The sequence below is a fragment of the Manis pentadactyla genome, chromosome 1 (genome assembly GCF_030020395.1).
Source record: "Manis pentadactyla isolate mManPen7 chromosome 1, mManPen7.hap1, whole genome shotgun sequence".
Classification (NCBI taxonomy): Eukaryota; Metazoa; Chordata; class Mammalia; order Pholidota; family Manidae; genus Manis; species Manis pentadactyla.
The window spans coordinates 202,003,065-202,031,025 of NC_080019.1; the positions used below are offsets into that span (position 1 = coordinate 202,003,065).

General features: G+C 40.1%; 2 protein-coding genes across 3 annotated transcripts in view; one reads left to right on the plus strand and one right to left on the minus strand.

Moving 5' to 3' along the window:
- The window catches only part of XPC (XPC complex subunit, DNA damage recognition and repair factor), a 42,616-nt gene extending 27,166 nt beyond the window's left edge, over positions 1 to 15,450 (minus strand). For both annotated transcript variants that reach the window (XM_036911481.2, XM_036911480.2), the window contains exons 1-3: positions 15,200 to 15,450; positions 10,960 to 11,155; positions 8,981 to 9,099 (exon numbers count right to left, since the gene is read on the minus strand). In XM_036911481.2, the coding sequence (XP_036767376.2) occupies positions 8,981 to 9,099; positions 10,960 to 11,155; positions 15,200 to 15,302 (418 nt within the window). In that variant the 5' untranslated portion in view covers positions 15,303 to 15,450. The remainder of the gene's footprint in view (positions 1 to 8,980; positions 9,100 to 10,959; positions 11,156 to 15,199) is intronic.
- A 63-nt stretch (positions 15,451 to 15,513) lies between these two features.
- LSM3 (LSM3 homolog, U6 small nuclear RNA and mRNA degradation associated) lies at positions 15,514 to 27,597 on the plus strand. The gene is made up of 4 exons (XM_036911486.2): positions 15,514 to 15,608; positions 17,752 to 17,862; positions 19,825 to 19,920; positions 27,293 to 27,597. The coding sequence occupies exons 1-4, from the start codon at positions 15,588 to 15,590 to the stop codon at positions 27,371 to 27,373; spliced, it is 309 nt and encodes a 102-aa protein (XP_036767381.1). The 5' UTR covers positions 15,514 to 15,587; the 3' UTR covers positions 27,374 to 27,597.
- The last annotated feature ends 364 nt before the right edge of the window (positions 27,598 to 27,961 follow it).

Genomic DNA, 27,961 nt, shown 5'->3' on the forward strand with positions numbered 1-27,961 from the left:
GCTTAGTCTTTGGCTTCCTTTCATTAATAGTTATTCTCGATCAAGCTGTCTAAGGTTTCTGTATGCAGAGTGCTCACCTGAAAGAGCTGGGTTGTCCTGTATCACAGCCCTGGTCCAGCATGATTTATTTCCGTAACATTTTCTCTCAAGTGACAGTGCTGGATTTCTTACCGGCCTCAGTTATAGAACACTGTGCCTGTCTCATGCAAAACTTGTCCACTATTTTCAGTATGTGCGTTCTAAGTGACTATAAAGGGTGTGTATTCATTAAATTGCTTATTGATCTATTACACCATCCAGGGCAGGGAAATCGCAGTTGAGTAACCCTTGCATAAACAAGAACGGTCACCCCAGTGATTCCTCAAATACTAAAGGAAACAGACTCTAAAGTGATTTTTCAGCTCTTCTCCAAGTACATAAAAGTCATAGAGGACACTTCATACATTCCATTTAACTTGATACCAATTTTTGTGTAAATGAAAATGTATGCTTACTACACAATAATTTAGGAGGTCAGGCAAGGCCCTATATGTAATGATCCAACAGCCACACATTTAGAGCTAAATATATTGGAATTATTTTTGTGAAACATTTTGTTGTGGCACAGGTGTTATAGTTCATATTTTACTTTATCTTCCAGGATGGTTTCTCCATTTTTCTAGCAAGACAATCAGCCTCTCTCATGGGAAAGTCATTTCTTTGGTTATTTTGACATTGCCAACCATGAACAGGGTTATGGCATATTACATGGTCCTGGATAATTAAAGTTCTCCATGGCTGAGGCCATAGTAACTCATCTGAATGGATCTGATCATACACAGGCCAATCACATTCTACTGTGAAGCCATTCCTCTGGAAATAAGGATAACATTCTCTTCCTTCTGCTTTTACTAAACTTTTGAGGGTTCTCAAGATGTTACAGAAAAAGTCCCAAAGCATCTGTCATAGATGAAATGCATCTTACTTATAATGAGAACTATGTAACACATATTATGAGGACTTATTTTGATAACAGGTGTGATGCACCAAATGGGAAACTTATTTTCATGATGATCATTAGTTGCAAAATGACTGGAGAAACCAGACTCAAAGCTGTGGGCCTGGACCAAGACTTTTAGGTTGCCAAGAATCACAAATCAACAAAATTCTCAGAGAATTTAAGTGACAGTATCTTTTCATTTCCTATACAGACCTATTTTCAAGGTCCATGCTATTCACAACAAATGAAGCATCTTTATGAAAGTTGGTATGTTGTTACTCAGGTTATATTTTTTTCCCAGATCAAGAATATCTGGGAAGATGCTAGAGAGAGGAAGATGTTAGAAAGAAGTGCAGAATAGGAACTCTGAAAATTCCCCCTTCCATAAAAATAATCAGACAAGTAGCAAATATTGTAAAAATAAACTTTTTCAAAACACTGGAAATTACTGGGTGCTTGTAACAGTTAAAAGACCATTTATTCAAGAAAAATGGCTGAATTTCAGTAAGAACAGCAAGCTTTATGGCATTTTAATTTTTCTTATTCCCGTATCCCCCTCCTAGATCTGCAGTAGCCTTGAAAGCCAATAGCCCCAAATTATGGTAAACCAGGAGCTTAGACAGCCAAGGCGGTCAGAACAAGGCTGGAGTTCCTTTACAACCTCATTCTCAGAGAACTGTCAACATTCAACCTGCCTAGTTCCCTGAAAAACTCCACTCACAAAGCTGCTTTTATTTCACCTGACTCAGAGTGCTTCCAGTGAGAAAAGATTTTTCCTGAGGGGTAGCTGTCAAAAATATTCAGAGACATTGGTTTCATTTGGCAACTTCCTAAGCAGTAGACAAAAGTTGGGGCAAGCAACAAACAAAAGTCTGAAGACAAAGCTTTGGTATGAAATGTCTACAGTGGTTGTGAAAAGCTCCAAACACATCACAGACACCTGGAAGACCATGCACATTCATAGGAATGTGTGTCTGCGAGGTCTGTGCACATGTTCAGAAAAATAACACCTTAGTGATCCATGAGCTCTTGCCTCTGACTGACCCTGAGGCACTCTGCAGGCTGTCTGGAAGGCTGAGCAGAGCTGTCAGCTCAGCAAAGGATACTCACTGAAGACATGCCCCAACATGCCCACAGAGCCACCTGGTAAAACTGAGACCTATGAGTTCCAGACATTCAAGATAATCTCTGACCAAACATAGCTGAGCACTAAGTAATCCCACAGAGACTACACTGACCCCGAAGGAAACAGAGAAGGAACATTGCTGAAACAGTTTGGAAAAGCCAGTAAAAAAGAAACAAAGCAAATAAAAAGCAAGCAACAGTATGAAGTATGTCTGTGAAGGAAAGAATTCCATTTCCAGGGCTATCACATTATTTAAACTGTCCACTTTTCAACAGTAAGCTATGAGACCTGAAGAAAAATATTTTTAAAAAAAAGAGAGAAAGAAAAAAGAAATTTGTAGTCAACAGAAACAGTCTATGAGGAGGTATGTATACTGGACTTCCTAGATTAAGACTTTAAATCAGCTATTTTAAGTATTAGGAATTAAGGGACACCACATTTAAAAACTGAACAGCAGTGACACCAATAATCCCCAAACAGAGAATATAAAGAAAGAACACAATCCTTCTCAAACTCTTCCAGAAAGCTGAAGCCACAACAATTCCAAACTCACTTTATGAGGCAACCATTATTCTGATACCAAAACCAGACAGACTCTGCAAGGGAAGAAAAGCACAGGCAAATTTCTGTGATTAACACAGATGCAACAAATACTAGGAAACTGAATGCAGCACTGTATTAAAAGGATGAGACACACAATCACATGGGATTATCCCTGGGATGCACAGATGGTTCAATACAGAGAATTCAATCAATGTGATAACAGAGTACAGGACAAAAATCACATGATAATCTCAACAGATGAAGAAAAAGCATTTACTAAAACATCCTTTTGTGATAAAAATGCTCAGCAAACTAAGCATAGAAGTAATGTACAGCAACTAAGTATGGGACAAGTCCACACCTGACATTACACTCAGTGGTGAAAAGCTAAAAGCTTTTCCTCTGAGATGAAACACAGACAAGGATGCCCACTCTCACCACTTTTATTCAACATAGCCCTAGAGATCCTAGCCCTGGCAATCAGGCAAAGTAAAGAGATGAAAGGCACCCAAAATGCTAAGAAGTAAAACTGTCACTATTTGCATATGACAAGATACAATATATGGAAAACTCTAAAGACTCTATCAAAAACTAATTAATAAATGAATTAAGTAATAAAGTTGCAGGATACAAAGTCAATATACAAAAATCTGCTTCCATACACAAATAATCTTTCACAGAGAGACAAATTAAGAAATCAATCCCACTTAAAATTGCACCAAAAAGAATAAAATACCAAGGAATGAATATTAACCAAGGAGGTAAAAGACCTGTACTCTGAAAACTGTAAGACACTGATGAAAAAACCTGAAGAAGACACAAATAAATGGAAAGCTATTCCATGCTCCTCATTAGGAAGAATTAATATTGTTAAACTGCCTACATTGCCTAAAGCAATCTACAGATTTAACGCAATCCCCAATAAAATACCAATGGCATTTTTCACTGAAACCAAATAAGCCTAAAATTTGTATAGAACCACAAAAGACCCAGAATAGCCAAATCAATCTTGAGAAAGAAGAACAAAGTTGGGAATATCACACTTCAATTTCAAACTGTAGTACAAAGCTACAGTAATCAAAACAGCATGGCACTAGCACAAGAACTGATACACACACACAAATAAAACAGAATAGAAAGCCCAGAAATAAGCCCATGCATATATAGTAAATTAATATATGACAAAGGAGACAAAAATATATATACAATGGGGAAAAGACAGTCTGCTCAGTAAATGGTCTTGGGAAAACTGGAGAGCTACAAGCAAAAGAATGAAACAGGATCACTCTCTTAATATCATATGCAAAACTAAACTCAACATGGATCAAAAGCTTAAATATAAGACCTGAAACCATAACGTATCTCCTAGAAGAGTACATTGACAGTAAATTCTTGAACATCAGCATTAGTAATTTTGTCTGGAAATATCTCCCCAAAGGAAATAAAAGCAAAAACAAATATGTGGCTTCATCAAACTAAATGCTTCTGCACTGCAAAGGAAACCATCAGCAAAATAAAAAGGCAACATAGTGTAGGGAGAATATACTTGCAAATGATATATCTGGTGAGGGGCTAATACACAAAATACAGAAAGAACTCATACAACTCAATACCAAAAAACAAATTAAAGAATGGGAAGAGGACCTGAACAGACATTTTTCCAAAGAGGACATACAGATGGTCAGCAGACATGAACAGAAGCTCCACATCACTATTCATCAGGGAACTGCAAATCAAAACCACCATGACATATCACCTCACACAGATCAGAGTGGCTAATACCAACAAGACAAGGAAAAACAAGTGCTGGCAAGGATGTGGTGAAAAGGGAACCCTTTTGTAATGGTAGCCACCTAAATGTCCATCAAAAGATGAATGGATAGGAGGCGGAGCCAAGATGGCAGCGTGAGTAGAGCAGCAGAAATCTCCTTCCAAAACTATATATATTTTTGAAAATATAACAAATACAACTATTCCTAAAAGAGAGACCAGAAGACACAGGACAACAGCCAGACTACATCTACACCTGCAAGAATCCAGCACCTCGTGAAGGGGGTAAGATACAAGCCGCAGCCCAGCGGGATCTGAGCGCCCCTCACCCCAGCTCCCAGTGGGAGGAGAGGAGTCAGAGCGGGGAGGGAAAGGGAGCCCAGGACTGCTAAACACCCAGCCCTAGCCATCCACACAAGAGCGCAGACACACAGGGCGTGGGGTGCTGGATACTACGGAAACAGGACAGTAAGGCCTACAAGTGAGTCCCCTCAGCCAGTGCCCCTGGGACAAAAGAAAAGCGAGTGCCTTTTGAAAATCTTAAAGGGACAGGGGCCTCACAGCTGGACGGAAGCGCCCCGGCACAATCATCCCAGTAACTGGGAATATCAGGGAACTCTGGGCACCCCAACACCCTGGGCAGCAGCACAGCTCGGAGGCCCCTCACGTTGATAAACAGCCTCCCACCCATTCCCCCTCCGGCGCGACTCCGCCATAGCGGCAGAGGCCACACCCATAACAACCGGGCAGAGCTTCTTCCACAGTGGCCGGGCAAGAATTAGACACCCTGTCTGTGCGCAGCTGCCCAGCATGAGCCGCTAGGGGTTGCTGTTCTCCCAGGAGAGGAGGGCCACAACTAGCAAGAAGGAACGTTCTTCCAGCCGACACACGCACCAGCTCCCCACAACTACCTCTATCGCCATGAAAAGGCAGAAGAATTTGATCCAGACCAGACTAACAGAGACAACCCCTGAGAAGGAGATAGACCTAACCAATCTCCCTGAAAAAGAATTCAAAATAAAGGTCATAACCATGCTGATGGATCTTCAGAGAAATATGCAAGAGCTAAGGGATGAAGCCCGGAAGGAGATTACAGAAACAAAACAATCTCTGGAAGGACTTAAGAGCAAACTGGATGAGGTGCAAGAAGCCATTAATGGAATAGAAATCAGAGAACAGGAACACAGAGAAGCTGACACAGAGAGAGATAAAAGGATCTCCAGGAATGAAACAATATTAAGAGAACTGTGTGACCAATCCAAAAGGAACAATATCCACATTATAGGGGTACTAGAAGAAGAGGAGAGAGAAAAATGGATAGAAAGTGTATTTGAAGAAATAATTGCTGAAAATTTCCCCAAACTGTGGGAGGAAATAATCGATCAGACCATGGAAGTACACAGAACTCCCAACAGAAGGGACCCAAGGAGGGCAACACCAAGACACCTAATAATTAAAATGGCAAAGATCAAGGACAAGGACAGAATTTTAAAGGCAGCTAGAGAGAGGAAAAAGGTCACCTACAAAGATAAACCCATCAGGCTATCATCAGACTTCTCAACAGAAACCTTACAGGCCAGAAGAGAATGGCATGATATATTTAATGCAATGAAACAGAAGGGCCTTGAACCAAGAATACTGTATCCAGCACGATTATCATTTAAATATGAAGAGGGATTAAACAATTCCCAGACAAGCAAAAGTTGAGGGAATTTGCCTCCCACAAACCACCTCTACAGGGTATTTTAGAGGGACTGCTCTAGATGGAAGCACTCCTAAGACTAAATAGATGTCACCAGAGAAAATAAAATCACAGCAAAGAAAGCAGACCAACCAAATACTAACTAAAGGCAAAAACTAAAATCAACTACCCACAAAAGCAGTTAAAGGAAACACAAAAGAGCACAGAATAAAACGACCAACATACAAAGAATGGAGGAGGAGGAATAAGAAGGGAGAGAAGTAAAGAATCACCAGACAGTGTTTATAATAGCTCAATAAGCGAGTTAAGTTAGACAGTAAGATACTAAAGAAGCTAACCTTGAACCTTTGGTAACCACGAATCTAAAGCCTGAAATGGCAATAAGTACATATCTTTCAATAATCACCCTAAATGTAAATGGACTGAATGCACCAATCAAAAGACACAGAGTAATAGAATGGATAAAAAAGCAAGACCCATCTATATGCTGCTTACAAGAGACTCACCTCAAACCCAAAGGCATGCACAGACTAAAAGTCAAGGGATGGAAAAAGATATTTCATGCAAACAACAGGGAGAAAAAAGATGAATGGATAAGGAAGACGTGGTACCTATATACAAAGGAATATTACCCAACCATTAAAAGGAATGAAATTTTGACATGTGCAACATGGATGGGCCTATAGGGTATTATGTTAAGTAAATGAGACAAGGAAAGACAAAAACCATGATTTCACATATATGTGGAATCTAAAAAATAAAAACAAACAAAACAGAAACAGACTGACAGATGCAGAGAACAGACTTAGTTGTCATAGAAAGGGGTTGGGAGGTGGGTGAAATAGTTGAAGAGGGAAAAATATTAGGGATAATCTTTGGTGTGTTTATCTTGGTGATAGCTACATGAGTGCATACACATGTCAAAATTCATCAAGCTGTACATTAAGATTTATACATTTTATTGTATGTACCTCAATTTTAAAGTCATTAGAAAACAAAATGACTACAATTTTTAAAAGGGAGAGCTTAGAGATCAAAGTGAGCTAATAAATATATATGAAATGACAGAAACAGAATATTCCCACTTGCAATGCTCAATATAATAATCTTTGATTCAATCAAGATTATTAATGCATGCTAAAACCATTAAGTAAATAGTTATTGGGAAGAAGATACACAGAATCGGAGTTCCATATGGTTAATTACAGAGGGAAAAAGTACCTTTATATTGGCACAACCTGGCAATACCACCTTACATGATGAAACTCAGTATCACTAGTAGGACAACCTGACATTATGTGCCTATTAGCAGATGCAATATGAAGTACACAGCTGTGAAGTATTCTTGTCAAAAAAAAAAATTTAACCTAAATTCAATCAAGTCTTTGAACTTAACTGACAACTGAAAGAAACCAGGGGATATTGAAACAAGTTTAACACCACCATGTGATGTCTAATTGTTTACCAAACAGAACCAGAACATGAGACATCCTACAAAACAAGAGGTCAGGACTCTCAAAAACAGCAATGTTTGAAAGTGGGGAGGGGAAGGGAAGGTGGCAGGTCGGGGGTACTATTCTAGGTCGAAAGAGACTAAAGCAACATAACTAAATACAAGGTTTACGCCTTGATTAGATCTTGCATTTGGAAAAAAAAAAAAAAAAAGAAAGAAAGAGAAACCAGAAATGAAGGATATTTTTGTACCAACTGGTGACTTACTTTTCACTTCCTGGATGTGATACTATTTTATTATGCAGAAGAATCTTAGGAAATGCATGGGAAGTATTTAGAAGTGAAATATCAAGATGTCTGCAATTTACTTTCAAATGGCTCCACAATGCATATTTACAAAGAGAAAGGTACATTCAATATGGCAAAATGTTAAAGTTGGTGAATCCCGAAGAAGAGGAAAGGTATACCTCAGAGATATTGTGTGCTCAGGTCCAGACCACCACAAAGTGAGTCAAATGAACTTTTTGTTTTCCCAGTGCATATGAAAGTTATGATTATGCTCTACAGTAGTCTACAGTGTGCAGCAGCACTGTCTAAAAAACCAGGGTACATACCTTCATTAAAAAGACTTAATTGCTAAAAATGCTAGTCATCTGAGCTTTCAGTGAGTTGTAACTACTGATCACAAATCACTATAACAAACATAATGAAAATGTTTGAAATATTTTGAGAATTATCAAAATGTGACACAGAGGCTATGTGAGCAAATGCTACTGGAAAAACAGCACCAATACACTTGCTTTTTCTTTTGGTGTTGCCACAAACCTTCAATTTGTAAAAAGTTTTTCTTGTAGGCTTGAACATTTTCAAAATAAAAAGCTGGGAAAAGTCATGCTAGGCAGAAGGAATCAGGGATGGTAACATTAGCTACTATTTGAGTCGGGACACACCACTACATTTGCAAACTTTTTCTCCCCCACAACAATCCTGGAGTGTAGACTGTGCTTATTCATACTAAGCATTCAATTTTTACTGAATGTTACCAGTGGAGACCCTCAACTCGGACAGCTGGAGTTCCTTGCTCACACAGCTACATAAATAGCAAAGCTGGACTCTGAACCCAGGTCTAAATACCTTCAAAGCCTGTGCTCTTTCTATGAGACGCTGCTGCCTCTCTACTTTATAATCTACTCCACTGACAGCCACCAGAGGAAGAGAATATACAGTTTTCTTTGGTCATCTGGTCATGAATTCTTCCTTCCATCATAAACAAGTCCCTATTGCAACCTTATCTTCAGTTGTATTAGTTTCAAGGGAAAACAGGATTGTAGTAAATGACATGGCTCCAAACAGCACCAGACAGAAAAACAGAATCAAACCGTTCTGAAAACAGAGAAAGATATTTTACCTTCTACCTCTTCCCAATCATCTTCACTTTCCTCCTCATCATCTCCTTCCCAGCTGCCTCCGTCCACAGTGGCCTCTTTCTTTGGATGATGTGTCTTCTTGGGGGAACTTGAGAAGTCCCTGTGTAAAAATCACAGGAAGGAAGGTGCAGAAGGATCAGACATCCTAGTGCTACATTTAAGTCAAATGGAATCTTCAGGACTCCTTCTTCTATGTATGGGAATGTGCTGCAGTTATTTAGAGATGGTCTGAAGCTCTGAGCCCCATTTTCTCCACCAGCATGGGTCTCAAGTTCTCAGCAAGGTGTGCTGATCATCTAATACTAGACATGCTGTCAAAACGGAAAGAACACTATGAACCTGTAACCTAGAGCTGTATGAAGGAAGATACAGCTGTGCCTGGAAATGGCATGGGAAAAGTTAGAAGAAACCACAATAATGTGAGTTCCAGAACTAAAAGCTATCATATCTGTGTGTCTACACATGCAGCTGGATGCCAGAATGAGAAGGAAATTCACATTTGCTGATCCTACTGTGAGGAAATCAGAAGATTTTCCACCACCTTTAAGAAATATGATATAAGGAAAACTGAAGTTGGTAAAATTCTAACTTCAAGATAAAAAGGGATGTGACTCTATACAGGTATGTCATAATAACAGAAACATGGGACAGCCAGCTAGTTAAGTAGGTTAGATAAGTAGCTAGCTAAATATTGGCTCAAACTAAATGGTTGCTAGTATGTAATACATTTCTGCAAATTCATATGTGTTTATAGAGTATTGAATCACTTTTAGTTTTTGTGAGGTGTGACACATGGTATCAACTGAGAATGTTACCCAAGATTTTGGCACACTTAAAATAACCAATCCTCAGTTTTCAGTCCTAAAAAAAGACACACACTCCCTTTTTAGTCTACCACTTTCTCTCTATAGAAACAAAGAATCTCTCTTAGCAGAAATGTCCATGTCCATGGGTTTGATGCAGTCAACTCTCAACTGAGAGGGAAAAGGAGATCCAGAGCCTTCATTGCAGCATCCTGGTCTGTACCTAGGTTTCTCTAGAGAGAAGATTTCAACTAGTGGGGAGAGGCAACTGGAAAGCAGTAAGCTCAGAGGCGTTCTTACAAGTCTAAGGGAAAAGAAGAGATGAACCACGGTGGAGAATCTGCATGCTTTCTCGTGCTTCTTTCATGGCTGCCCTCTCCTGGACTACTGTCCCACGCTAGGAGTGGAGGCTGCTGGAAAAGTGGACACTGCCAAATGAAAGGTCCTGCCTAGAGGTCACAGGGCACACAAAAATGCAGCAGGCATGGTTCCAGCCCTCCGAGAGCTTATAGGGTAGTAGGCAGGGGTATATGCCATGGACACAAGTAGGCATAACACAAGGCAGACACAGCACTGTAAATGCTTCAGAGATGCTGCAAAAAATCAGAGGAGAAAGGGGAAGAATCAATGAAGACTGCAGAGTAGGTAGCTTGTGATCTGCATCTTCAAGGTGGAAAGAAGTATTACAGGTAGAAAGAACATGAACACAACTCAGAGGTAGCCAGGTATGAGCATGTGTCCAGTACGGAAGTTCCTGCTGGGCAAGAACAGTTAGTGTACCTGAGGAGAGTAGTCCAAGAGAAAGCTGGAATGGCGTGTAAATATTCTGTATATGGAATAACTTTGTATAGTAGAAAAGGCACTAGACCAGGAGTCAGAAAACCTAGGTCTCATCCTCATTTCTGCCACCCTCTAGCTGTACAACCATAAACAAACCACTTTCTGCAAGCTCTCATTGTCTTCATCTGGAAAGTCTGGAAGGTAGGCTCTATAATAGCTAAGATTCTTTCCAGCTTTTACTAGTGCTCTGAGCTCTAACTTGAAGAGTTTAAAGATCCCATCTTTTCCTCAGATCATAGTGACAAGCAAAAAGAACAGGTTTCCTTATTCACACTTCTCTGAATTAAGATCCAGTTGAAGCTTTTCAACCATCTCACCTGAAATCTTCCTCATCACTGAGGGCTTCATCCTTTATAACTTTGGGGTTTTCCGATTTAACAGTCACCTTGGCCACTTTCTTTTTTGCTGGGCTATCTGCTGGACCCCCAGGATCACTGCAGCCTCTTCTCCTCTTTCCTTGTGAAACTTTTGAGAGAAGGCTCTTTTTTAGAGGTTTCTCATCTTCAAAGACACCTAGAAGACCACATGGAACATCAGGTTAGGGACAAGAGGAAAGGTGAGGGCAGTGTGGTTTCATGGGCAAAGTCATGAGAAGTCTTTTGTGCATCCTCCCTCCAAACCACATCTCCATAACTAGTTCAACGTCCATATCTGGTCAACAACCAATTTCAGCCTCTTGCCACACTCAGTCTGGCCTCCAGTCTTCTCATACAGTAAAAACCATTTTCCTTTACAGGCATTTTATTCTTCTCCTCCTAAGACTACAAAGAGACCATCTCGTGACTCAGTATCTAACTTCAAAATCTTAAATTTCAGCTAATATCCAGCAAGGAAAATACATCATTAATTAACATCCATTAATTAACAACACCTGTCAAGACTATTTATTTTAGGGATAACTTACATTATTAAGCAAAATGCTTCAAGTTCATAAATATGTCCAAGTTTTACGACTGTATTTCTATTAATCCATGTTTCTGCCATCTTTCAAAGACAAACTCTGCTCAGAACACACACTTTAAGAAACCTTTCCAATCTAACCCAAATGGCACTTGTATACCAACCACCTCAGCAAGCTTAGGGTTGGAAAAAGATAGTAGTAACTCAAAAATACATTTATTTTCTTAAAGTAATTATTTTTTGTTGTTGTTAAAGGGAAATATAAAAAATGCATAAGCCAGTGGCTTTAGTTAAGTCTGGCTATCTAAAAGTACAGTCTGTTTATTAACACAAATATATTGCTAAATTTAATAAATAGTTCATAAATATGGCAGGGGAGGATCTTTCTCTCAACAAATACATTCATACAAATAATCTTGAGTCTGAAATAAATCATCTCCTTTTGCATGACTCTGTTTCAATTACATTTGTAAAACAAAAGTACCCTAGCCTTAATTGAGGTTCCAAAAGGAACTGCAATATCAACTTAAAATATCAACTTATTCATTCCTTCCATTTATGGTTTGTTCTGCTGACTCTCTGGTTAGGTATTTATATTGCCCAAGAATCTACTTTTGCATGGGGAAAAGACTCTCAGTTTTGATGTAAATAATAATTTTCACAAATTTAACAATATTGGGGCATTTGTTTTAATGCTAGATGATATCATTGAATTCAGTTGTTTCTTTAATGTTTTATAAAAAGAAGGCATTTATGTATTCCCATGTTTTAGACATTGTAATGGAAACATAAACTATTTTAAAATTATTTAGAATCTAGAAACAGGTTTTTTATGCCAAGTCCAGAAGCTGCTTAAAGGTTTATGAATTGACATTTTGAGTAGAAGCCCTGTCAAGTCAGGATTTCTGGATCTTATGGTGGTTTTTAGCCCTCATTAATTAGTAAGCAAAGACGTTAAATACTTAATTTTTACTAATCTAAAAATGCAGGTGGGAGGATACTTCAGAAGCATAGGTTCTCCCCCACCAAACTTAAATGTTGCTTAGAAGTTACAGCTGTGTATTTTGTGCTTTGAAGAAAGAGGTGGAGTTAAAGGGGGGGAGGGGAGGAAACTGAATAATAAAAATTATTCATAGTATCATTACTCATAATATCCAAAAATGTTTTAAATCTGAGCGTCCAACCATGAGATAACCATTAATTAAAGTACAGTCACACAATGAAATACTAATCTATTAAGAGGAAGGAAAATAATATATGATAAAAAGTTAAACATGCAAAGTTGTTTTTACAGTGCGGTTTCTACTGCATAAAGAAACACAGACTGGAAGGAAATATACCATCATTTTAGTGGTAGTTATGTCTGGACAGTGGAAATATGGATGACATTCTTTTTTCTTTAATCTTTGCTGTGTGGTTTTTTTATCCCAGAGAATCTAGAGGCTATTTTCCAGGACTCCCCAAGAAGTAGAGCTATCTAATATGTCTAGCCAGCCTCTTGAACTCAACATAGTTATTTCAGCAAGGCAGGAATTACCACTATAGCTTGTTTGGCCATCTATTGAGATTTAATAAAAATACCTGCTTAAACCTGCCAGTGGCATCTCTAGCACTCAGAATAAAATACAAACTCTTTAGCTTGGTCTCCAAATTAAGTGTCCAGCCCACCTCTCCCACCTCAATTCCTACCACTTGCCCCCTCACTCACTGTGTCCAGCCAACTACCCAAGCTCATTGCCTCCTAAGATCTTCAATCTTAGTGACTCCTCTGCCTATGTAACTCTTTTCCTCAAGAACTTCCTATGAATGTCTCCTTCAGGATGTTCAAAAATTGGCTAAAAATATCACCTCCTTGACCAATGATTCTGACTTGGCTGCTTCTTCCCCACTCCCATGTCAGTATTATATCAGCCTGTTTTACTTTCTTCATAGGTCTTGCCACCATGTAGATTTATTTTTTAACTTGTTATTGTCTTCCCTACCTATCCGTCACCAAAGATTAAAGGCATCATGAAGGCAGGGACCTTGCCTGTCCTGTTCTCTACTGTAATTCTAGTGCCTAGAACAGAGCCTGGAAATAAGTCCTTAGTATTTGTTAAAGGAATTAATGAATTATGTCAGTGAAGGCATTAATATAGAGAAGAAATATGAACAACCTAGAGATATGTAGGGAAAAAGTCACTATGGCCAAGATCCTCACCTGACCCTACTCTAGTTGCCCACTGTGCACATGCAATGCTCATAGATGCATGTGTGCACACCTGTTGGTGGTGAGCCATAACTGTCTGTGTTGCTACTTAAGGAGCTCTGCCCAGTGCTCTCACAGGGGTGGTGCAAAGGCAGAGCGGCCTGGGGGCAAAGACAGATTGCAAACTTGCCAAAAGCAGACGTGATTCTAGCCCTCCACCCACCATCTCAAGAATAAAGTGTGGCATAAACCCTTTTACCCCCAACTATCCGTTGTTGCTATTCAGTCTCACCAAATTCAGAGTGAACTTCTTGGGGCTGAAATTCACCTTTGGCAAGAAAAGATGCCCTAACAGAAACAAGGAAATAATGTGGAAGATTTTTCTTTGTCCCTAACTGTTGAAAGCAGCCAAGTGTCACCATTATTTGCATGCACTCAGATGTTGTTAAACCCTACTCTTCTTACACTGTTTGAAACTACACTGAATAGCCACCGAATTAGTGTCACCTGCAGTCCAAACCACACAACCAGATTGCTCCTCCACCCAACCACAACAATGATCATAGCTCTTTCTGGAAGCTACCTTGGGAACTTACACTGCTAGCTCCTTTGGCTAGCAGTTTGAGTGAAGCTTAGGTGCATTCTTACCTACATTTAGGCTGAACTTATATAACTAGCCCATCTGATTACCTAACATGGACCACGCCAGGAGCTTTATCTGCTATTTCATTGAAAACTCACAAAGTACTATTACATTTCACCTGCAAGGTAGTATTATGTATCACAGACGAGGTTCAGATGGGCAAAATCATCTATCCAAAATAATCTACCCAACTGCATTGAACTACTAAAAGGTGGAGCTATACCAAGCTGGTGCCCAGGTGACGTGTTTAGCTACAAGAAATGCCTCAGGCAGGTGGCATGTCCATCATTTTAAAACATTTAATCTTTGGACTGCCACATATTCAGAATACATTCCCTCTGACTATAACAACAACTCCCTTTCACAGCCATTTCCTGAAATACTACCCACTCTTAAAACTCGCTGACCAAACATAACATCCTAGTCTGTCCGTTTTCTGCAGACACAAAATAACTACAGTGCCTTTTCCCAGTTTGCCCTTTATATCTGCCAGGCGGCTGGACTTTAACCTGTGGGCAACAGGGCACAGAAAAGAGGCTGCGCAGGGGAGGTCATGGTCAGGTTGTGCTCCGAAGGAACCGCTCAGAGCGCATCACTCCTCGCGTGGAGGGCAAGGCGCAGCGACATCGGAGAGAACCGCGACAGCGGCACAACAGCCTGCCTCCCTTGGGCGCCATAACGTCGTCTCCTCAGCGCAGAGGTCCACGGATCAGCCTCCGCGCCCCCACCTCCAGGAGCCGGCCTCGCCGCTACCCGCACCCGGGCCTGCCTCCTGTCCTCCTTCACCATCTCCCCCTAAATAAGCCCGGCTCGGCCTCGCCCTCACCCGCCGCCTTCTCCTCACGCCGGGCCGTGCTCTTGTCCTTGGCCTTCCGGCTGCGCAGTATGCGTCCCCGCGGCTCCCTGCCGGCCGCGCGATTCCGAGCCATCCTGCCCAGGCAATCCTGCGGTCTCGCAAGGGACGCCCTGGTCCCGGGAAACACCTCCCCACGGGACGCTCCGCCTCAGGCGCTTGGGCGGGGGTGGTTGGGGGCACAGTCACACCCCTTCTGTATAAACCTTGCCTTCGCCCCCAGGTGAAGCTCCGCCCCTACCCCAAACAACCAATGCAGGAAGAAAGTGCAAAACAGATTTTTTTCAACTTCCGGTGATTTGCGGAGGCGGGAGAGGCTCGCGTGCTCTCGCGAGACGGGAAAGAGCGGAGGGTTTGAAACATGGCGGACGACGTAGACCAGGTAGGTGTCTTCTGAGGAGCTCGTTGTAGAGTGGCTTCGCCATTCGCGGCCCGGCTGTGCTCGGCTTTGCGTTGCCAGGCTGCTTTCCCCAAGCTCCTGGGAAGGAGGCCTGTCGTGCCGCCTCTTTCTGAGTCATCTCGGTGCTAATCTGCCCCTTGGTAACCGCGTCCCCGCCGAATTTTATCTCAGGCCCTCAGATCTTTTGCTGTTGGAAGCCCGCCTGAAAACTAGTTATTCCTCAAGCATGTCACTTCCTTTCTCTGCAGTCTCCCCCTTAGCTGTAGAATGGGGATAATTATCCCTGCCTGCCTCACGGAGCTGCCGAGATTCTGGCAGCGTGATAGTAAAGTTGAGTCAGTACCATTACCGAGCGCAGCGGGTACTCCTCGTTCAGCGTAACGCGGTGAGCATCAGCCCTGGGCGGCGAGGCAGAAGAACTGTGGTTGGTGTAACGGAAGCAAGCCAGGAGCTAGCATACAGAATAGCTGGTGGCCCTACGGGCCGTCTCTCCCGCCATTCTCTAAATGTTCTACCTCGTATCTTCGTGGATCAGGCCACAGCTTGTGAGCTTTCCGCTAAAATCTCACCTCGTCACAGAAGACTTCTCTGGCCACTTACGTAAAATAAACCTCAACTCAGTCTGCCTTAGTTTTCTTCGTAGCGTGTTATTTGTTCATACTAAGTATGTGCTTTGTTTAATGTCTGTTCCCCACCCCCACCAGAATGTGAGTTCCTTAAGTGCAGGCGTTTTGTTTTGTTCGCTGCCCTGTCCTAGAGGTTTAGAAGTGCTGGAAACACTCAAGAAGTGCTTACTGAGTGACTGAAGCTGGATGACCAGGGAGGCGTCTTTGAAGAGTGCACTACTGGGCGAAATGGGTGGGCAGTAGGCTTCCCACTGAAGCTAAAGGCGCAGTAGGACTTTGTCATATGTATATTCTTACAGTGTTGTGATTATTTATATGACTGTCCCTGCTAGAATGCGTTCCTTGTGGGCAGGGACTGATTTCTCTATCCCTGTAATCTAGTGGTTAGCTGGTCCTTAACAAACACCTATTTGACCTGGGGACCAGTTGAGGTCAGGATCCTCCCCACCCCCTTGCAGACACAAAATAACTACAGTGCCTTTTCCCTGTTCTTGAGCTTTCCACTAAAATCTCATCTCGTCACAGAGGACTTCTCTGGCCATTTAGATAAAAATAAAGCTCCCACCCACAGCTCTTTATAAAGTTGTAGAGCCTGTTTAACATTCATTCACCTTCAGCCGCATATACTCACTGAAGAAGCACTTCTTAAATAATCTTACCAAGTCTCCTGGCTTCAACCATCCTTTCCATATGGATGACCCCAAGTCATGCTAGCCCTGATCTGAGACCTATGTTTCCAACAGTAATAACAAGAACCATTTATAAAGTACTTTGTTTCCCAGGTCCTATTTTAAATACATTAATTAAATACATTAGCTGATTTAATCCTCACAAGAATCATGAAGGGAAGGTTGTGGCTTCCTCCTTAGAGATTCTGTGATTTTTAATGTCGGTCCTTAAGTGTCAGAGTCAGGAATTGAAACCACACTACCTGACTCCAAATCCAGTGCTTTCAACCAGTGTTCTGTGCTGCCTGCCAAATATATTCAGTTTATTGGCCAACTGGCATCCTAAACTCAACCTGCCTTGTACTGAACTCATAATCTTCCCTCTAACCTTCAAATATGCTTAGCTTTCTGATGAGTATGGGGCAGTCATTAAATGAATGTTTTTCCAATTACTAAATGATATTTGAGGTAAGGCTAAAGCCCCTGAGAGTGACTCCCTGTTCCCTGAAATTTGGCCAGGTGGTTTGAAGTTTGAGGAAACAATACAGTCAGGATTATTTTGTTGTATAACTTCTTCCTGTGCATCTTATGTTTCAGCCTTCATTTATGTGTCACTCATTTATGTACCAGGCACCGTTCTAAGCCTTCATATGTGTCATTTAAGCCTCACAACAACAGTATTAGGTAGGCACAATTGCTATCCACTATTTTACAAATTAGGAGACTGAGGCATACAGGGATTAAGTAACTTGCCCACAGTCACACAGCATAGCAATGATTTGAACACTACACTCTCTTGTTCTGTATTACTAAGCCTGTTTCTTTTACTAGCAACAAACTACCAACACTGTAGAAGAGCCCCTGGACCTCATCAGGCTCAGCCTGGATGAACGAATTTATGTGAAAATGAGAAATGACAGGGAGCTTCGAGGCAGATTACATGTAAGTAAATTTATTAAATTACCTTGAAATGAGGTTCTTTTATTGTCATCCCTCCCTACCCCCACCCTCTTGAAAAACTATCCACTGTGAAAGAGTATTTTGAATATAGATTAGTGGGGGGCGGAAAGTCACCCATACTTCTACAAGCCCATACAGCTGCATTTTATTCATATTCTTAACACTTTTTTTCTCAACAGAAGTTTATTAACATTTTCATTTCTTTGATTTTTTTTTCCGTTCTGTTTCTTTGTAAATAACGTTTATTTGTCCTCCATCCTTACTTAATATTCTTTAAAATACTGGCATATACTTGAGTTTTTGTTTTCTTGTGAAAAAAACTAAATAGCACAGCAATACAATGAGTAAAAGGTGAAATCCCATTTCTTCTGGTGGTAACCACTGTTAAAAATAGGATACATGTAGTCTTCCAGATCTTTTCTGTATTTGCACATGTTATATTCATAGTACACATTTACATATTTCTTTGTACATATCTTTGTGCCAGTATTTCTATAGGATTGGTCCCTTGAGGTTGTCCCATTTATTCATAAAGTATACTGATGCTTTTGTCTCTTTTTGAAAATTTGTTGTTTTCTTGAGTGTGTTGTTATTACTGCCCTTCTACCCTAAAATGATTTAAAATGGCATATATTTATTGAGCATTAATTATATGCCAAATATAGTTATTCTCATTTAATCTTTATAACAGCCCTATGAGGATACATACTCATTGTCTCTGTTTTGCAGTTGAAAAAGCTCAGGCTCAGAAAGGTGAAATTACTTGCTTAAGGTAACATCACCAATAAGGGGAGAGCCAGGAAATGAACCTAGGCAGTCTGACTTCAGCCCCTCTTATAAGTACTATGATTCTACCTTCCATAAAACAAAGGCAAAGAGCCTCCTGTGCTTGGAAAGGAAGTGGGGACCTAGGGAGACAGTAGTCTTTTAATATACAGCTAGCCTTAAGGGAAGAGGGAACCCCAGGAAATGGAATAGTGGAAACTTTGCCAAGAAAAATAGAATTGAGCTTAATCGCATGGGCCTGTGGAACATGGAGAGATACACAGGACTTGTTGCCTTAATTCCTATAGGCTTCTTTATTAGTTTCCTGCATAAGTTTGATTGTCTTTATACTGAATGGCCCCCACGTTTTTGTTTTCTGACCCTCCAGTATAGATTTTTGCTATCCTTAGTGTGCCCTGCCTGGCAGTTCCCCCACTTGGCTGTTTGGCTACTTTTGATATGAGCTGGTGAACCATTTGACACGTTTTAGAAGTAAGCATAAGTGGGTTCTGAAAAAGACCCCACCCAGAGGGTTACCTTCTGGTAAAATGCATGAGCCTTGGAGCTTGGATTGAGGCCATCCCTGAGTATCTGAGTTGCAGCATTTATTGACTTACCCTGTAGGTACCAAACACAGTAAATTCTTGCTGGGTTATAAATGGGCAGATGGTTGCTCCTTAATTTACCTTGTGTTTAGTTTAGGATAGGGTGGGTTGAATGAGAGTGTCTTGTGCCTTTAGGAACTGCAGTGCCATCACCTCCACAGTTAAAGCAAAGAATATTATGTCCTTTATCTTTCTTGTCATGCTATTACAGATGGAATTGAAAGAAGGCTACTGAAAAGTGATGCATATGCTGTTTTTCATAATTATTATAATTGATGTGACTGCCTTGGATAACAGGGTGGATAACACTTTAAGAAATTTCAAGTTACTTTGAGTAAATTTATTTTTGGCCATTAAAAATTTTTGTATTTGTATCAGGTCCACTAAATTGTCATTGGAAATGATTTGGGAAGAAATAGTATGTTACTAATAGAGCAGGGTCATTTCTTATTTGCATGTAAAAGTTTATAAGTCTTGTGTTACTTAAAATTGAGCTGTTTGTATATTGTAAACCCTGTTCATTATTTCCTAATTTGATTATTGAACTTTGTCGTCCCTCACCCTCCCACTTCAGGCTTATGATCAACATTTAAATATGATATTGGGTGATGTGGAAGAAACTGTGACTACTATAGAAATTGATGAAGAAACATATGAAGAGATATATAAAGTAAGTCATGCAGCTCTATTCATTACTTTTAAAATACCAATTTTTCTCAGCATTCAACAGCTTACCACTTATTTATGGAAAGCCTGTCATGCTTTGGTATCTACTCATGGACTCAGTATAGTGTAGCAATTAAAGACCTGGTTACTACTCTGCTGGTTTGGCCACTTTCTTTCTGGGGTACTTTGGGCAAGGGAATTAACTTTGCAGACTTAATTTTCTCTCTGGTAAATAGGAATAGTACCACTTACCTCATAGATTTGTCAAGATTCAATGAGATGACTGTGTAAGATGCTAATTTGTGCTGGTATATGACAGTAATACTGGATAATGTTGCTTTGATGTGAATTACTCAATACTTAATAGAAACTAAAACTGAGAAATTTAAAATATATTTATTAACTCACTAAAAATAACCCATTACATGTTAACATAAGTAACATTTTTATGAACAATAACTATTTTCTAAAATATTTAGTGAAAAGTGTCTTTGTTTACATTTTTGCAAATCTCTTTAATGCCTGGCTTAAGTGTTGACATCTAGATTCTTGCATATTTTTTTCTGTATTTATTTGATGTGGGTATGTTATTGTTGAAGAAATCTGACCCCACACAGATGGATAATTAGAAAAGGAAGTACTATTTTTTTTGGCTACATGCCTTTGGTGCTACCCCCAAACTCAACAAGTGGTAGTTCTTAAAGGTTGCACTGTGGAATCCGAAGCCATATCAATGAACTTTTCATACTTTGGTTATATGCAAATTCACTGGTCTACATTGTGTTTCAAATGGATCTTTTACACATGGATGATTTGTAACAAGCCCTGGTCATTTGGAAAATACTAGTTCACTGAGTTATGCAGATCTTCCAAATGTTGGCACATTTCATTGTTCAATATAAAAAAAGAACATCACATTCACTAAGTCTTTTAAGTATAGTCTCTGACCCTTGTCGAGCATAGTGGTTTAAAATGTGGGATCAGATTTCAGGGCTGCCTGGATTCAAATCTTGACTCCCTTATTTACTGGCTGTATAACTACCAAATTACCCAATTTGCCTGTAAGGAAGTTTCCTTGTCTGTCAAATGGGGCTGGTAATAGGACTCACTCTATACGGATATTGAGGTTACATGAAAAGCCTGCAGATAAGTAACAAATGATGTTCAAATGTTAGTCTTTGTTGGTTTTTGTGGTTCTCCCTTATGCTGGCCTTCCTCCACTCTTCAGCCACTCCTGACTCCTTTCCCAGTTTTCTTTATTCTTCCCTTAGAACATGGGCTTTTTTTTTTTAATCTGCTTCTCCTCCCTCCTCCCCCCCAGGTATCATTCAGTGACTATTGTGTGTTGTAAGCTGTGAGTCTATATAACAGTAATCAGTACAGCATTAAAGTTTGCACTCCTAACAGATCTGGGTTCAGATCCTGGCTGCTGGTGATTAGTCAGTTATGTGACCTTGGGCGAATTACAGAAACTCGCTAAGCTTCAGGGACCTCCTCTGGTAAAATGCCAGTAACTTTGCCTGCTCCCCAGGATTTATTGAATAACACAGGTGGCATGTGGCAATTAGTGGTCATTATGATTATGGATAAATCTGTCTCTCTAGTTGTTTCCTTTTCTGCGCCTCACTCTCATTTCCAACATTCTTACTGAAAATATTTCCACTTCAGATGTTATCTCAAACTCAATATATCTAAAACTAAATTTCTGGTGTTCTTTACCTTCAAAATGAGGTCATTCTTAGTTCCCTGATTCTGTTCATAATTTTCTCAGTTATTTAGACCATAAATCTCAGAATTTTCTTGGACTTCTCCCTTTCACTAACATTGATAAGTAACTAATTCAGTTGATTGTTCCTTCACTTTGATATGCGTTCCATTGCTTTTCATTCCCATTGCCATGACCCTAGCTCAGGCACTTCTCTTCATGTCCACCTCCATTCCAGCCCATGTGTGACTGACTGCCAAAGCAATTGTCCTCAAACACTTCTGTCATTTGCCACAGTCATGCTTAGAGACATTTAAGGCTTTCTGTGGTCTATAGTGCAAAGCAGAAATTCAGACTAGGTTAAGGCCTCCTGCAGTATGCCCTCTGTAGTCCTGCTTTTGTGTCTTTTCCCATAATATTTCCCCTAAGTGGAATGTTCTCCCTTACCTTTTTCTTACAAAGCATGTTTCAAGAACCAGCTCAGCCCTAATTCTTCTGTGATGCTTTCTCTGACCAACTTGACGTTATTTTCTTCCTTTGGTTGAATCTTCTAAATCTTGGCACCACTTAGTTGACCCTAACCTTACTCACTTTTTCTTTTGTATATTCCTTTTCATCTTACAAGCTACTTGATGACAGAGACCAGGACATGATTCCTTCTGTTCCCTATAGTGCCTTGTTAGCTGTAGGCAGTAAGTATATGCTCAGCTTGAGAGAAGATAGAGGGGAGGGGAGGGAGTAGAGATAATAATGAAGTGCAGATCCTTCTTGACTTATGATGGGTTATGTCCCAATAAACCTTTGCTAAGGTGAGAATATCGTAAGTCAAAAGTACATTTAATACTGCTAGCCTACCAAACATCATAGCTTAGCCTGGCCTACCTTAAACATGCTCAGAACATTTCCATTAGCTTACAGTTGAGAAAATCATCTTAACACAAAACCTATTTTGTAAAATGTTAAATATCTCATGTAATATATTGAATACTGGGCTGAAAGTGAAAAACTGGTTGTGTGGGTACAGAAAGGTGGTAAAGGTATTGGTTGTTCACCATTGTGTTCATGTGGCTGACTGGAAGCGTGGTTTGCTGCTGCCCAGCATCACTAAGAGAGCATCATACAGCATATCGCTAGCCCAGAAAAAAAAACAAAAATTAAAAATTCCAAGTATGGTTTCTACTTATTACATACTACTTTTGCACCGTCATAAAGTTGAAAAATGCTGTTGGTCCTTTCTATGTCAGGGACCATCTTTGTATTCTTATTAGAGAGGTAAGTGAGGTACGTACTATCAGTTAAGTTTTAAAATGAACTGGGAGATGGAAACAACATGAATAGGTAAAAAGTCAACATTCTGAGAATTCATTTTAATCCAGTTTCAACTTACAATATATAATTTGCTAATCAGTTTTATCAGGCTGTTAACACTTTGCCTTTTTATTGATCTTTTTGAAGATGTCAGTAGGTCTTCTTTCCAAGCTTTGACAGAATTATAGTTTATAATAGCAAGTAAGTCAGTTAGCCTCTCTATCTGCTTCCACAACTGAAAAATGAAGAAACATACACACAAATTTAATTTGAAGGGAATATTTTGTCATGGAACAAAAAAAAAAAATAGAGAAAAAATATTTACTTATCCAGGAAGACAATAGAGGGAAAAGGAAACTAATATGTGTTGAATAACTGCTGTGTGCCCCAAATTTGCATGTTTTATCATATTTAATCTCGTAACACTGAGGTCAGTAGTACTCATTTTATAGCTGAGGAAAGCAAGTTCAATTAGGGAGAAATAAAGTAGGAATTTCATTCCCAGGCCGAACCAGCTTCAAAGCCTGCAGAGTTTTTTTCTCTGTGTCAGGGCCCAGGGCTCAGAGTACTTGGTGATGGAATTGGTGGACATTGAAATCCTGAAGTTAGGGTAGCACTGAGTTCTGGATAACTTAGCAACCACCAACCTAACATGGATAGACCAAATCATACAAATCTTCAGAACCTGGCCCTTGGTCCCTGCCACTGTGGGCTTTAAAATCTTACTTGGAAATTGCCCAATACATAGAAAAATGGCATGTACTTTGAATATGAACAGTAAGGCAAAATATCTTGGTATATACTAGATCTGAGAAAGTGTGCTGTCATAACATAAACTTACTCTAATAGTAAGTAAGTGGAAATGGGAGAGGTTAGAGAACTAACCTTTGCCAAATGCCTGTCATGTGTCAAGCACTGTGCTATCCATTTTATAAGCATCATGTTTAATTCTAACAGCCGAGTGAAATAGGCCTGGGTTAAAGCTAGTCTGCATCACTATTGCTAAGAAGTATATAGTATACAGCATTTCCCAAACTAATATAACCATAGTACTTTTTGTCTTTAGAATACATATTGCCACATAACAAATTACCTTAAAACTTAGTGGCTTGAAAGCACATACATTTTTTAGCTCACAGTTTCTGTGGTCATTGTCCAGGCACAGCTTATGTGGGGCCTCTGCTTCAGGGTCTCCCACAAGGCTGCCCAAGGGCAGGGATCTCAACTGAAGGCTCATTTGGGGAAGCATCTTCCTTCAGGCTCACTTACATGGTTGTTGGCAGGATTCAGTGCCTCAGTTCCTTGCCACAGCTCTTCTACCCACCTGCCAGTTTGCTTCATCAAACACAGCAAGAAAGTTGGCTGGCAAGATGGAAGTAACTGTCTTATGTAACCTAATCATGAGAGTGACATCCCATTACCTTTGCAGTATTCTGTTGGTCAGAAGCAAGGTACGAGTTTCACCCAGACGGAGAGAATTACACAAAGCCATGAATACCAGGAGGCAGGGATCACTAGGGCCGTCAAAAGAATCTGCTTACCTTGGAAAATGCTGCTCATTTTCTCATATGTTCATTTCTGTTCACTGGATCTTCAGAAAACTGTAATTGAATCATTGGAGAATCATTATGGGTGAAATAGATCATATGAAGGGAAGGGACTTTTTTGTTCAGAAAATACGACCAATTGAGTAAATATCAGTTGTTTTGAAGAGCACAGACTCTTCACTAAACTAATCATTCTAGAACTAGATGCCTTTTGCAACTTGAGGGAAACCAGAAGGAAGTACTGCTTCGTAACAGCAGACAGTAGACATAAATGATACTTGTTTCTCTGAGAAATTCTCAGAGGGTGTACCTTAAACCAGAAGTATTGACATCACCCTTGAGCTTGATAGAAATGCAAATTCATGAGCCACACCCTGACCTGGATGAGAATTTCTGGGCATGGAGCCTAGGAAACAGTTTTAACAAGCTATTAAACAGGTAATTCCTACATGCTTTAAAATTTGAGAACCACTGTCCTGAGGCAGTATCGTCTAGGGAAGAGTTAGGTAAATTCATGGATGACAGATAAGTATACTGAATTTAGTGTTACGGGTTCTCCTTTTATGTTAGTTCTGTTACAGGTTGAGTTTGTTCTCCTTGGTTCCTGTCCCTGCCAAAAGAATTGAAAGGCAGAGACACAATAGCAAAGCTGAGCAGAAGTTTTCTTTGAATACACTCCAACGGAGGAGTGGGCCATAGTCAAGGCAGACAGAGGCCCCCATCTTTTAGGGGAGGGTCTATTTATCATGTCTAAGGCAGGGGGTGCCTCTTGATTGACATGGTGAGGTCGTTTGATTAACAGTTTTAGTTATACACCCATTTTTCTTGGTGTGCATGTCTTTTCCCAAATGCACAAAGAAAAACCCACGCCGGTGGTGGGTTGGGGGAGAAAAACCACAATTTTACTTCAATGAAATTAGGAGGTGTGGTTTGGGCGGTTCTTAATTTTGTTAAGTTGAGCCTGTGCTGTGATCTGGTTCGTATCAGTTTGGCCTGGTTCCCATGGGCGGAAGTCTCTCTGTGCAAAACCATTGTTGTCTAACCGGGTAGTTTTTTCCTTGAACCTTGTCTTCCCCTTCCCTGGCTTCTCATGTCTATCTTTCTACCTAACAGTCTGAGTACCCAAGAAGGTCATAAAACATAGTGTTTATGTTTTTAAAAATGTTATGAAAACACAGCTATTAAAAAATATTTTCAATCTGGCCAAGAGACAGTTAGTTGTGTCAGATCTGCATGTATACATTTTTGTAGCTAAAAAGGGTGAATTAATTGCCATTGCCCCTCCCACATCCACTTTAGCAGGGCAGGGACAGGTTGTCCACCATAAAGACAACTTTCAGAAGAATGGCAACATACAACAGTTATTGGTCTTAACAGTGGTGCATCCCCTGGGGAGGCGGTAATGTTCCCGGTCCTGGTAGTTGAAGAAATCCCTTGGTTAGGTCGAGTATGTCTCATGCAGTATTTGAAACACTTATATTTTAAATTTTGGTTTTTGTTTATCTGGATTTAAAATTAAATAGGTGACCTGTATTATTATTGGGTAAATCTGGCAACCTCAAAGGCTTTTTAAGCCAGGCTATGGTTTCTTTATAATGCAATTTCTTTAAAAAGTTAGGACTTCATATGTGTCTGATCTGTTTACTTTCAATCAATTCTGTGGACTGCTAACCTCAGTCAAACTTTTTTCCTGGACATAGCTTGTACGTATCTTTATTTCTTTAGTTCCAAACATATTCCTCTCCCTCAAATTAATTCAAACTACCTTGAGGCCATTTGCTGAAGTAAGTGTGGGTGGAAAGCAAGTCCCTTAAACTAATCTTTGCCCCAGGGCTGATTTTGTTTAACTGAGAAGTTTTACTGGGCTTTGTTCCTAAAAACTTTTTCTTGCTTACTGTATACAATTTGGACTCTAAAAACAGTTTGCTTTTCTAACCCTGCCAATCCTATGTAATCTCTGCTAGAAAACCTGCTAGTTCTTGCTTGAGCTCATCTCTTTGTTATATTGCTGAAACATCAAGTTAACTGAAACTCCTACTAACATTTGGCACTTTCTAACCACTTCACCTAGAACCTATAGGTTTGGGAGGTCCTTGAACTATTTTCCAAGCCATTGCAGGCAACAGTTTTGCCTTTGTTTTTGCCGAGGCATAGAGGATTTCAAGCATTCCATATTTGTTTCATTACTGCATCAGGCTTGACCCTAGGCTAATGCCCCAAAGTATCTGTCTTACTCCATATATGTGAGTGCAGTAGTACATAGAAGCAACATGTACTGGCTCTGCAGAGCAGAATTTTCCCGTCCACATAACAGTCCTGAATGGGTCAGCACAATAGCTTTCTTTCAGGTGTTCAGACCAGGGACTCAGACTTCCTCTGTTTTGTGGCTCTGCCATCCCCATGCTTCTCCATTATCTGAATCCATCCAGTGGTGGAGGCAAGACCACAGAGGGACATTTATGGGAGGTTTGTGGGTAGGTCAGTCACTTGTGTTCCTTTCCCACCAGTTAGAACCCAGTCCCGTAGCTGTATCTGGTTGCAAGGGAGCATGAGGAATGTAGTCCATTTATGTGCTAGGAAGAGGTGGAGAATGGATTTTGATAGAAAGCTTCAGGCTCTGCTCTAATTGTTGATATCTAGGAAAGTGAACAGTTAATAGATTGGTTCTTTGGGATACAAAGGTAAGTAACCAGGGTTTTTGAGTCAGTTTGTGTGATGGTGAAATCTGTGTTTGGTTTTGTTTGCAAATTTCTCTCTTAAAAAATAAATACTACATTTGTATAAATGTGTTCTGTTTTTTTTTTTTCCTCTTCCAGTCTACAAAACGGAATATTCCGATGCTCTTTGTCCGGGGAGATGGTGTTGTACTAGTTGCCCCTCCATTGAGAGTTGGCTGAAACAAAGAATTTGCCCTGTGTGGAATATAGGACACTTTGTATGATTGCCTCTTTAAATGTAGAAGATACTCAAAAAGAGAAACCTTCATAAATTTTGATATTAAGAAATGACCAAGGATTCCTCCACTCCTGAAAGGAGTTGATTTGCTTATATCTCACAAATTCTTAAGATAAATGGTATTTTTATTTTTCTCCAACCCTTTCAATAAATGTGATCAACAAGATGCAGAACTCTTTCAGGAGTTGATTTGTTCCGTTGTTTTTCCAGACAATTTCTGATTCTTTTTTTCTTTAAATTAAATGTGATGTTTCCTTTTTAATTTTTTTTTAATGCAGTCTCCTGTCTTGTGAATTCTTTAAGCACACATCTTACATCCACTTTATTTGTACACATTTATAGTGCATCTACTATGTTTGAGGCACCAGGTTGAGTACTGGGAACTACGGTTTTGTCAATATGCTTCCTTCCCTCGAGTCTTCTGGGGAAGCAAGTGTTTAAACCAACAGTGAGGACAGTGAGATTAGTGCTGATAGAGTAAAGCATAAGAACCCAAAGAAGGGCACCCAGACAGAACGGGGTAGGTGTGC

Excerpts from the sequence above, each read along its gene's own strand:
- LSM3 (XM_036911486.2), top strand. The coding sequence starts at position 15,588 with ATGGCGGACGACGTAGACCAG. Across the intron at positions 15,609-17,751 it reads TGGCGGACGACGTAGACCAG|CAACAAACTACCAACACTGT; the intron begins GTAGGTGTCTTC and ends TTCTTTTACTAG. Across the intron at positions 19,921-27,292 it reads CATATGAAGAGATATATAAA|TCTACAAAACGGAATATTCC; the intron begins GTAAGTCATGCA and ends TTCCTCTTCCAG.